Genomic DNA, 12979 nt, shown 5'->3' on the forward strand with positions numbered 1-12979 from the left:
TGAGCAGGCGGATTGAATTGACTACCCCCCAACGGAGTTGTCCACAAGAAACCCAAAGTTGAAGCCAAAATTTAGACTTAGAATGGGTATCAACTAACTCTGGATTTTCAGACCAGCCAGGAAGGGAATGATGACGGGGTCTACTTACAGGGACGGCAGCTTTTTCAGCACAGCGAAGGGTATGGCCAATTTCTGCCCAATAAAAGTCAACTGATAGTTGTGTTTCCTCCCTTGAAAGAGCAGTTAATACAGAGAGAAGATGGAAAGGGACACGGATCTTACTAAGGACTCTGGCGGCTTCTTCTTGAAATAAAACAGGGTTAATTTTACGCCAATCACGGCGAGACGTAGGAGGTGTTTTCGAAGTTGTTTGCGTTTGTGTATCTGAGCTATGGCAAGGAATCTTGGATGAAAACTGTATTGGTAAGTGATCAGACAGCTGAAAATCAAGCACAACCTTGACAGGCGAAATCCTGAGATTTGCGGACGCAACGACGTGATCGAGATCTGATGTGGACATTGAGGTGTGTACGTGTGTAAAATTTAAATCTTTGCACTTGAGGTTAAACTGGTCTCCAAAAATACTAAGCAACAACGTAGGACGTAAAGACCTAGATAAGAGCGGTTCATTCAAGTCGCAATTGAAGTCGCCAACTTATATGCATTGAAGGCTTAAGAATCTAATACAGTTAATACACTGGCCGAGCTTATCACTAGAATAATTAAAAGCACGCTCCGAACGCTCATTATGGTAATTTGTAGGCAAATGTACATTAATAAAAACACAGCCCTCAATACGAATAGCCAGAAAATTATCATTGACTTCAAATACACTAGATCTTAGAGTCGAACGAACAAAAGTGGCAATACCACCGGAGGGTCGCCCTTTTCCACTTAGCTGCTTCGCTGAAACAGAATAAACCGATACTGAACTGTTAAAACTAAGAATACTTTTACTGTGGCTTGTGAAGAAATGTTCTTGTAAACAAACAACTTCATTTCGCTCAAGTATTAGTTCTGAGATCGTAATTTTATTCGTAAACGAGCCACGAACATTCCACGATAAACATGTAACTGCAGCCGCTTCATATTCCATTTTTTTTGTGGATAACTGTTTGAGAGATATTATACACCGTAATACGTATGACTACCGGTTTTGTATTCAAAACAGAATGTCGGCTGTCTGCATGGTTCATCTCGCGTAGAACGATGTTCACTTGAGGCACATCTAGAGCATAAAGGTTTAGCCGTACACTGGGAAGCGAGATGACCGATTTTATGACAGTTATAGCTTCGTCTTGGCAAGAACTTAAACGGATCAGCAGGTAGACGCTCGTAGCCGATAATCACCGAAACACTCAGAAATTGTTGGAGCTCACTGAAAGTGTCAAAATACACTTTGAAAGAACGGGATTTTCCGCACTGTTCAGTCTTCGTACTATTCGGGATTAGATTTTTTAGTCCTTCACAGTTTATATCCTCAGGGACATTTCGAAGCACAGCTATGTGCAGGGGTTCTCGAACCGTGATTTTGAGATCGGGCTTGGAAGATTTCGCTTTCTCAACGATTTTCGCTGCTGCAGCTTTCGACCTGACCACAAGCTTCCATTCGTTTGCAGATTTGCGAAGTTCACTAATGTCATTTGTATTTTTACAGAAACTGTCTATGAAAGCTTTCTGGTCATTTGGGCCATTGAGCTCCTTGGGGGGATTTTTCAAGACAACAGAATAGGCAGAGTTTCTGGGCTTGGACGTTTCAGGTGCACTACGACTGCTTGTGAAAACACTGGTGGCTGGAGTGGACTGGGTGGCTAAAAAATTATCAAGCTTCCGAGAGAGTTCATTTATTTTGGTAGTAACTGTTGCATTCACCGCATCTCCGATGACCGAAACCGAGAAGGGGTTAAAGATGACAAAGTTTGGCATGCTCACATTATTTTTTGCAGCTGAAACTAGAATTTTGCATATTTCAATGATGTTGTCTTCATCTTTAGAGTAGGTCACAAGACGATTCGTAATATTCAACTCAGTATGAAGGATTCGCTTTGCCTTTATAACATCTTCATGTGTATAGAAAACAACCCACGCTTTTACGATACACTCCAATTTTATTCCATCTGTAAGTGCTCTCGTTACACAATTAAGTAACGGATTCGAAATAATTTTTTCACTTTCAGCCATCGTAGTTCCAAGCGTAATTAAATCTCAATGTAAAGTCACAAAACAATGACTTACCCGCAAGGGGGGCTTTTTTAAGTCCCCCCACTTTCCAATAAACGCCTATAATAAAAATAAAAGAGTTATTTATTTATACTTCCCATAAATAAAAGAGATAATTGCAGTTTTTTGAATTTTAAATTGATTAAATTGATTAAATTATTAAATTAATTAAATTGATTAAATTGATTGAATTGATTAAAATTGAATTTTAATCAAAACGAGCATAGATTAATTTAAAAAAACAAAATTTTTCCGAGGGAAGTAAAGAGCGAAGTTTAAGCTTAAAACGACCAAAAATTATTACTTCACAGCCTATGTAATTTGATATATTATCATATATCAATAAAACTAAGAAATCAACTGGTGATATTTCCCTATGTTTGTAGGATTACAGAAAACTAGCGCTTTACTGAAAACACAAAACAACATAGGAGTTTTGATACAGTAAAAGTAAACCTTTAAAGGCCACTTTTAACAGTATAAAATTAAAGCATTTTTAGATTGTTTTTTTTATTTGTTTATTTTGTATAATTTGGCATCACTTCTGCAAAATGAGCTCAGTTCAATGATTGAGTGTTGTTTTGGATCATTTTAATTTCAATTTCGGATAATTGTTGTAAAATTTTAATTATAAGCTATACTGAAAGTTACTGATATCACAGTTCCTATAGGACTATGAAAAGCGTTACAGGTTAATTTGCTGTTGTGAAGCTACGTATTTACTTTTGGCTGCTAAATCAATATTCTTGTTTTTTATACTTGGCTTTTGTGCTTTCAGTAAAGTTCTTGTTTTGTGTAATCCTACAAACATATGCAAATGTCGCCTGTTGACTCGTTTCTATTTGTCTCGTTCATATATGTTAGATAGCCTGTGGAATAAAATTGTTTGTTAACTTTAGGGTTCGATATCACCATTTATTGCACTTGGAATAACTTTGTTTTTTTTAAATTAATAATCTAGAGGTCGTCTTAGTATGAGGATGATTGTCAAAGGCAATTTTTTTAACAGGAGACATAGGAGCAAACCCGTCTGTTATTAATTAATCAAAATTTGGACTCCCCCTTCGCTAAGAACCTATCAATAAATGCTCAAAAATTTAGGGGATAGACTTAGGTTAGACCACACTGGTGTTATACCTAAATAAAACAAGACTTATAACTGATAACAGCCATGTAAAGGAGTTACTGATAATCCAAAATAGAAACACAATACACTGTTTTACTTTGACCTTGATATTATTTAGTCTTTTAACAATCAACCCGGAATCAGGGTTAACGACTTAGCAAACAATCGTGTTTACAAAATGGGTAATCCCTGTTTCGAATACTAGACGCATCGGCTTCCATCACGATTTTGCTGATTCATGTGGAGCTAAAAGGTTTTATTATAAAGTCGGTTTTTACATCATGAAATCATTCTAATGTTCTTAGTTCTTGATCTTGAGGTTAAGCAGAAACAGATAAAAAAATGGCAGTGATTCGGTAAGTTTGAGGCATAATCAGGATTGTCAAATCACCTATGTTTCATGATCAGCAAACTTACCGAACAAGAATAACCTTGTATTTCATCAAAACTGTCCTCCATAGCTCCAGTCAAATTCTCTTTTCCCTAGTCAAATCCCCCGTCATAGACCATGCCTTTCTCGTTCGGTTTTTGAACAAATAGCCCTGTTTTTACCTGAAAAAAATACCCACGGAGAGATGCAGGACAAATTTTTCCCCTACATAATTGAGATGCTAAGAAATTAGAAGCCGGTTCAGTTCCTTATAAACGCGGGAAGTATGTACCAAAGTCCTCATTTCTCAGGGCCTTGAAGCGAAGTCTTCGAGAAATACTGAAAAAACAAAAGTTAAAAAAAAAAAAACAGAGTATACGTTAGTTTTCGAGTAGGCTAAAACTTCCATTTTTACACCAGGTAAAGTACGAATTTAGCAGATTGTTTGAACAAAACAATATTGGCTTATTACAAAATTAAATAAAAAAACAAATTGTTTTTAACTGAAAGTAAGGAGCGACATTAAAACTTAAAACGAACAGAAATTATTCCGTATATGAAAGGGGCTGTCCCCTCTTCAACGTCTCATTCTTTATGCTAAAGTTTTTTACTGTTTAAAAAAATAGAGTTGTGAGGAAGAGTCAAACTTTTTTCATACGGCACTGTCAATACGGCTGTCATACGGCGACAGACTTTCTACCTGCTACCAGGAAAAATAAGATTCGGCATCAGAAATGTCGACTATTATCGACACCCTGTGTGCCTTCAATTGTATATATAGATATTAGTTTTTTTTTCATTTATTAGTTTTAAATCTTATTTAATTTTAGATTTTGTCTTTGCTCTTGCGTTTAAGACAGCCTGTTTTATATAGAAGAAATATCTGCGTCGTTTTAGTTTTTGTCTTTTCCTTCTACTGACCGTAGTCCAGTTTATTTCTCTATCTTGAGATTTTTTTTCTCTCTTTGTTTTTGTAATGCTTCTGGATGATCTTTATCTTTTTCTTATCCATGCACACATGGCAGAATCCACTTCAGAGGACCCATATATCAAATGCATTTGCATAGCTGTCTCAGATCTTTCAAAAGGTTGTACTTGATTTTTAAGTAGTGATTTGTTTATTATATTATAATTATTTTAATGTAATGCAGAATGGTAAATGCGATTATGATTATGATCGGAAGCTCAATAATGACTTGAGCCAAATTTTTTTGGATAAAATAACTTCCCGAAAGTTTTTTGTAGCTCAACCCCTAGACAACTCCGGCTTACATTAAACACACGGCAATACATGGCTAAATCAAATAATGGAAGTTTCGCTAAAAAGAAATACTTGCCGTCGGTAGGGGGTGTGACCTGCAAACTATACAGGCAAAAATAATCGCCGACCTACGACAGATCATCCGGAAATTTGATGTAGAAAATACATCTTTTTATGGCTTAATCATTAAGAAACCAAACTTATACAGTTATTAATTAAAAAAAAAGCTATTCTGATGGGAACAAAGTTGGAACCTAAAAAGAAGGAAAATCACTGCTCTGACGCCTATACAGTACATATCTATAAAATTAAGAAAAAAAATCATGATATTCCTCTATGAATGTTGGATTTTGAAAAACAAGCGCTTTATTGAAAACATGAACAATACATGATTTTTCTAGAGTGGAAATAAAAAGAACATTAGTCTGTTTTTACATTAGAAAAATATAGTACTTTATAATTTTTTAAATATTTGAATTCGCTTTTTCTTAAGATTTTTAGATTATTATTTTGTAGACAATTGAGGGTGTCCAGGTAGTGTTACAGACTAGATCGATAATTTGGCCGGAGAAAGACTATTGGGGCCCTTATATATCAGTCATTTATTTTCTGCGAGATATGTAAGGATTTCTATGCTCCTATAGAAAAATAATATAATAGTAATATAATACAATTACATTGTCCCTATAGACATGTAATATAATAGACAAATCAATACTTTAAAATCAAATATAATCTTTTGAAGGATCTAAGGGAGTCATCCAAATGCCTTTGATATATTGGTCCTCTAGAGTGGATTCTTCCGTGTGTGCATGAATAAGAAAAGGATAAAGATCATACAGAACCATTTTATATTTAAAGTTCCTTATTCGGGTCCCTCCTTGGACTAGGAATGGTAGACTGCCGGAGAGATACAGCTTGGCGGATCCTCTTGATGCTGCAGATAGGCTTTTTTCCAGTCTTACAGATTGTCCGTCGAACCACCTTTGGAATGAATTTTTTTTTTAATGCTAGTTTCCTTTTTTTGCTGGGTTATTATCATGTTTACATTATATTTACTTGTATGTTTTATTTAAAGAGGCTTACAACCCTTTGAGTGGCTTGCTTTTCCGAATTGTTTGGCTTATTTGAGTTTTAGTTTGTACGTATTTGCTCCAGAGTTTAGAGTTCATTTTATTAAACAATAAACGAACTCAATAAAAGGAAAAAAACCTTCCACATATAATTAACACAATAAAGAGAAGAAAGGAAAAAAACGCTACAACATATTCCCCCCACAGGGCTCTATGGCCCGGAAAAGTAGAGAAAAAAAGAAAAAAACACATACCTAAATATCAGTAATATTGGAGACAAACTGTTGCCAACCATAAAAAATCCGCCGAAAGCAAGCCAGGTAAGATGCCGCACACATGGTAAAAACCACACAAAACAAAATAACCAACTCAGCCCAGAGACTTCCACCCCATCATAACAAAAAAAAACAAAAAAACAACAACAAAAAACCGAAAGATCATAACATAATAATAATAATAATAGTACTATAATTAGCACATACAAAATATTACTTTTTGTATGTGCTTTTGTTTTCATTTTTTTTCCTTTTGTTATACTCCTTTGTCATACCTTGTATTTTTATGGGTTATACAATAAATTAATTAGTTAATTACAAAAACAAAGAGAGAAAAAGAATTACAAGATAAAGAAAACAAACGAGACTACGGCCAGCAGAAGCAAAAGATAAACCAAAACGATGCGGATATTTCGCCTCTATAAAATAAGGCGTCTTCAACGCTAAGAACAAAAATAAAATCTAACATAAACTATAAAACCTAAAATTAAATAAAATCTAAACCTAAGAAAAAAAAATCTATATATACAATTGATACTACCGGGATTGAGCACCACAGCAAAAACTAAGATAATAATTGCCGAAAACTGATTGAAAAACAAGATAAGAATGGGAAAAAAAAGGTATGATTCAATGATACTTATTACATATTACAAAGTAAGAATTACGTCATTTTTTGGTTACTCTCTTTTTATACAGCCTAGGGCTATATGAGACCATTAGAGGGGGGGGGGGCTGGGGACGAATTGTCAAAAAAATTTATCAAACTATAAAATGAGCGTAAAATTAGTAATCTAAAAATGTCTCTCTTTTTTGCGCTGGAGAGCTGCTATTCTTAACCTTTACCATTGTTGTTCATTTTAAGTTTTAATTTTACTATTTACTTCCATCAGAAAAAACTTTGTTCTTTTTAAATCAACTTTGATCATGTTTAGTTTTTTTTTTTAATATAAAACAGTAAACCTGGCATATTTTTTTTTGTCTAACTTGGGCGATGACACAAAAAAGGCTAACGTTAGCTTTGTTAAAATGGGGCATGAAATATAGGCTTTTCTAATCTTTCTTGAATTTTCCTCTGAAAAATGTGCAACTTTCAGACAGTTCGTGGCAACGAAGTGTAAGTAATGAGCGACCCGGCTCAATAGTAACCGAAATTCTAAAAAACTAAATTTTAATACCAATAGATATATCAAAAGAATCAGGTTTTTATGCTGATTTCAAATATATAAAATTCATTGATTTTAGTTTTACCCATCAAAGGTAACGAGCCTGAGAAAATTTGCCTTATTTTCGAAAAAAGGAACACCGTTTAAAAGTCATAGAATCTTAATGAAAACATTACCATCAGCTTCAGCATATCAGAGAACCTTGTTGTAGAGTTTTGAAGCTTCTATCTGCAAAAATGTGGAGTTTTGTATTTTTTGCCAGAAGAGTGATTACGGGTGCGTGTTCATTTGTTTGTTTGTTTTTTTCAAGGGGTGATCGTATGGACCCACTGTTCCTAGAATATTGTGAGATGGCTCATTCTAACAAAAATTTAAATTTCTAGTGCCCTTTTTAAGCAACCGAAAAGATTATAGGGCAACTAGGCCCCCTCCCCCACCTCTTTTTCCCCAAAATCGTCCGATTAAGGTTTTGAGATAGCCATTTTGTTCATCATAGTTGAAAGATCTAATAAATATGCGTTTAGATAAAACATGACACACCCACCCCCCACAGCCCCAAGGGAAAGATCTTTAAGTTATAAAAATTGACCATTCTTTAAGCATAGTATTTCTTATTGGGAAGCATGCATACATTTTAGGGTGGGAAGACGAATTTTCTGCTGTTATTTTTTTCAGGGAGGAACTTTCCATGTTGAGGGAAATTACTGGGGGGTGAACTTGTCAGAGGAAATTCTATACTTGGGGAATTTGCCAGAGTTCCTATACAAAATTTTTTTCATATGTCTTGCTTTCTCTTATCTGTCTCAATTTTACGAGTGGAGTAGTTAAGGATAATTGTCCAGGGTAAATTTTCACCAGGATTGAATTGTCTAGAGGATATATCCTTGGGAGGGTATTTCTCCGTGGAGGTGGGTCCAGGTTTGCAGGGACTATCTAAAAAACGTTCAGAAATTAAGTAAAAAAACAACAACAAGTTTTTCAACTGAAAGTAAAGAGCAACATTAAAACTTAAAACAAACAGAAATTATCATGTTTATGAGGCATGATGCCTCCTCCTCAATACCTCGCTCTTTACGCTACACTTGTACTTTTTTCCCAATTCTATAAGCACAATTCCAGAAACACAATGGTCGTTTAATTGGAACAGTAAAAAGTTTTTTTTCAAAAGTACTAAAAAAAATAGCGTAAAGAGCGAGTTGTTGAGGAGGAGGCAATCCCCTTCATATGCTTAATAATTTCTGTTCGTTTTAAGTTTTAATGTTACTCCTTACTTACTTTCAGTTGATTTCTTTTTATTTAATATAAGTTAGATATGAATCAAGTAATGTATATATCACTGGCATATTCGACGAGGAGCAAATAGGAAATCCAAAAATTTAAGAAATAACCTACTTTAGTCATATTAGATATGGTATGAAATATAAGGATCACTTACTTAAGAGACTTTCAAACTATGCACGTAAGTTTCTATGCTAAGGGGTTAAATTACATTATTTAAGTAGAGCTGTTCCTAGGGCTGGTGGTGCCTGTAAAAAAATTAATTACAGCGTTCCCCTCCCGACTCAAATACAAGTAAAAAATGTCGAATTGAAGTGATAAATTTGATCAAAGTGGGCAACCCCCAGCTATTGCGCCCGGATAGCTGCCCTGGTTGCCCCCCCCCTTTTGAATGGCTCTGATGCTAAGCATAACGTTCCACGCTTACCTAGTCTTTTGTCACGAGGCTAAATCTAAAATCCATAAAACTGTCGAAATCATATATTGTGAAAGCAAAGAAACTTGCGCAAAACGCACCGCTTAAATATGTATGTTCCTGCAAAATCACGCGCCTCAGTTCTTCCAGAAAAAGGGTCAACATCTGCTCTTAGGGGCTATAAGGTGGATTGATTATTGGACGTACACTGGTAGGGATGAGGGGAGGGGGTTAAGAGAATGTTTTAGTTTGACAAATAAAATAGGAATAGTTTATAAAGACAGCAAAACAATAAAAATTTTACGTTCCCATTAGTAGTAATGCATGTATATATTCTGAACGTGATTGCGTAATATGTCTTGCCACGGGCCAATGACCTATTACTATGAACTCTACATGGGTTGGCAGACAGGTTTTCTATTGTGACACCCATTTTTTGTGTGTCAATCGATTAGAGAAAGCTTGGTGCTCACTCCATATGATAACTTGATTGGTCGGTTTTTTAAAAAACTTGCCAAGCTATAATGTACTCAATTAAAAAACCCGGGATACATGTTTATTATTTTTTTTTAAACTGGTATTTTTTCAATGAAGCCCATAACACTTTGCAGAAACCCGTGAATGTAGGACTGAAAGTCCGTTCGTAGTATATCTGAATCCAATTACTAATCAAGTTAGTGTGAGCGCCATTTTTTGATCTGGTTAGGTGGGTATAATCTGGTTTGGTTCGTTATTGTGAGAGGGTTACTCAATTTACATCTTAGTGTTAACTGGGCGATGACTTAGTCTAATTGCGTAGGTACTAAAGGAACATTGAATATTTTTTCTGATTTTGTGTGTTTTCGCAAGAAAATAGCTGGTCTTTAGCAAACTTAGCCATAGCTGGTTGAAACTCTGCATAAATATCTTCATTTTTAATCTAATTGCGTAGGTACTAAAGGAACATTGAATATTTTTTCTGATTTTGTGTGTTTTCGCAAGAAAATAACTGATCTTTTAGCAAACTTAGCCATAGCTAGTTGAAACTCTGCATAAATATCTTCATTTTTAATCTTATTGCGTAGGTACTAATGGAACATTGAACATTTTTTCTGATTTTGTGTGACCACCCGGTGCCCCAAAGACTCCTAAGCCTCCATTATAATACTTTTTAAGGCTTTATTATATCTTTTCAGAACAAATTATTATTTTAGGGAATTATTTCGGTAAAACAGTTAGAGACATTTTAAAAGATGATTTTAGAAGAGGATTTGAGAGTGAAACTCTTTGGTCGTTATAATACACAACTTCCATTTGAACAGTGTTGTGAGGTCCCTTACCACAACCCCACAGGGCTCCGATCCCCCACCCCAACACAGAAGGAAGCCCCCGGTCCTTAAAGGTTCTCTGGGCTCCCAAAGGGCCCCCGGCGCGCCAATGGCTCCTGAATTCCCCATTATAATACTTTTAAAGGCTTTATTATATCTTTTCAGAACAAATTATTATTTTAGGGAATTATTTCGGTGAAACAGTTAGAGACATTTTAAAAGATGATTTAAAAGATGATTTTAGAAGAGGACTTGAGGGTGAAACTCTGTGGTCGTTATAATACACACGTTCCATTTGAACAGTGTTGTGAGGTCCCTTACCACAACCCCAAGATGATTTTAGAAGAGGATTTGAGGGTGAAACTCGGTGGTCCTTATAATACACAAGTTCCATTTGAACAGTGTTGTGAGGTCCCCTACCTCAACCCCAAAGGGCTCCGACCCCCCCCCCCCACCCCAACCCCGAAGGAAGCCACCGGTCCTCAAAGGTCCTCCAAGCTCCCAAATCAACTGAAAGTAAGGAGCAACATCAAAACTTAAAAACGGACAGAAAATAGATTTGTACGTGAAAACAACTTCAACAGTGCCCAGCCCCCCGCGCTCAGAAATTAAATTATGAAAAAGTTTCTTCAACTGAAAGTAAGGAGCAACATCAAAACTTAAAAACGGACAGAAAATAGATTTTTACGTGAAAACAACTTCAACAGTGCCCAACCCCCACCGCGATCAGAAATTAAATTATAAAAAAAGTTTCTTCAAGTGAAAGTAAGGAGCAACATCAAAACTTAAAAATGGACAGAAAATAGAGGCTGTGTGTTTTTTTTTCTGAACTTTCTGTGGGAGGAGAGGGTAACTATTTATTTTAATAAATTAGTTTACGAGTAGAAAAATGATTAACTACAGATAAGGCTATTGTGTTTTTTTGTTTTTTTTTCTGCACTTTCTAACGGAGGAGGACGGGGTAACTATTTAGTTTAAGAAATTAGTTTACGAGTAGAAAAATGCTTCACGTATTTTTACGTAAAAACAACTTCAACCGTGCCCAGCTCCCCGCGATCAGAAATTAAATTATAAAAACAAGTTTCTTCAAGTGAAAGTAAGGCGCAACATTAAAAGTAAAAAAATTAAAGAAAATTGATTTTTGCGTGAAAACAACTTCAACCGAGCCCAGCCCCCTGTGATCAGAAATTAAACTATAAAAAAGTTTCTTCGCCTCTTGAATAGACGATACCAAAATTTCATTCAACTTTCATGTAAGAAAATAGTTAGCATATCAAACGTTTAGAATGTCTATTAAAACATTGGAGATGTATGAAAAGGAATTCGCATACATCTATTGTCAGACACATGGGATAACATTGTTATATTAAAGTTTCATAATAAAAAAAATAGTTTGGGACAAGAAAAAAAAACAAAAAAACCAAAAAAAATGTCTTGAAATCAATTCAAAATTCATATATGTGGGCGGGTAAATTTGTGTGTGTGTGTGTGTAATTTTTTGTGTGTGTGTACGTTTTTGTGTGTGTGTAAGTTTTGTGTGTGTGTGTATAAGTTTGTGTTTGTGTGTGCGTGTGAGTTTTTATGTGTGCGTGTGTAAGTTTCTGTGTGTGTGTGTGTGTATGGTTTTTGACCATAAACTCTAGTTTCCTATAAGAAAATTATGGAAAATACAATTCTATCGTTCAAATGTGAAACTTAGTTCCATTCTCTGGTTCAAATGTAGAAAAACCCGTGTCAGTAACGATTCTATTTGAACTTTCTCCAAGTTGATCAATCAAATGTGAAACTTAGGTCCATTCTCTGGTTCAAATGTAGAAAAACCCGTGTGAGTGAGTTGAAATAAAAAATTTTTTTTAACAAGAAATGACTGAAAAGTGTTTTGGAGGAGATGGCTTGATTGACAGAAGGATGTATTAGCGAAGTTATAGTGGAGGGCGACAATGTATTCAAAGTCAAGGCTATAAGAAAAAAAAAGTTCCGAATATTTTTGTCGGTTTGTAGCTTACGCACTAATATCAATATCAGTAATGATTCTATTTGAACTTTCTCCAAGTTGATCAAATTGGTCTCTAAATGGTTCATGATAAAAAATAGTTTGAGACAAGAAAAAAAATTAAAATAATGTCATGAAATCACTTTCAACACTCAGAGAAGTGTTTTCGTTTTTTTTTTTTATTTTTTGTGGGGGGTTTTGTTAGTTGTGTGTGTGTGTGTGTAAGTTTTTTTTGTTTTTGTAAGTTTTTTTTTTTGTTTTATATTTTTTTTTTTTTGTTTTTGAGTTTTTTTTTTTTTGTAATTTTTTTTTTGTGTGTGTGTTAGTTTTTTTGTGTGTGTCTGTGTAAGTTTTGTGTGTGTGTGTTAGTTTTTGTGTGTGTGTTAGTTTTTGTGTGTGTGTTAATTTTTGTGTGTGTGTAAGTTTTTTTGGGTGTGTAAGTTTGTTGTTTTGTGTAAGTTTTTGTGTGTATGTGTTAGTTTGTGTGTGTGTGTG

The 12979-nt window shown here is 34.8% G+C and overlaps 1 protein-coding gene across 2 annotated transcripts in view; it reads left to right on the top strand.

Annotated features, from left to right (window-relative positions):
- LOC148952726 (uncharacterized) overlaps positions 1 to 12979 on the top strand; it is a 79926-nt gene that overhangs the window by 42474 nt on the left and 24473 nt on the right. The window contains exon 1 of one of the 2 annotated variants that reach the window (XM_089088058.1): positions 3677 to 3702. The exons of the other annotated variant lie outside the window; for it this stretch is intronic. Coding sequence (XP_088944184.1) covers positions 3689 to 3702 — 14 coding nt within the window. The 5' untranslated portion in view covers positions 3677 to 3688. Of the gene's footprint in view, positions 1 to 3676; positions 3703 to 12979 lie in introns of those variants that run through there. 2 annotated transcript variants of the gene reach the window in all.

Source organism: Artemia sp. Qi Xiang Cuo, chromosome 4, assembly GCF_049724085.1.
Source record: "Artemia sp. Qi Xiang Cuo chromosome 4, ASM4972408v1, whole genome shotgun sequence".
Taxonomy (NCBI): Eukaryota; Metazoa; Arthropoda; class Branchiopoda; order Anostraca; family Artemiidae; genus Artemia; species Artemia sp. Qi Xiang Cuo.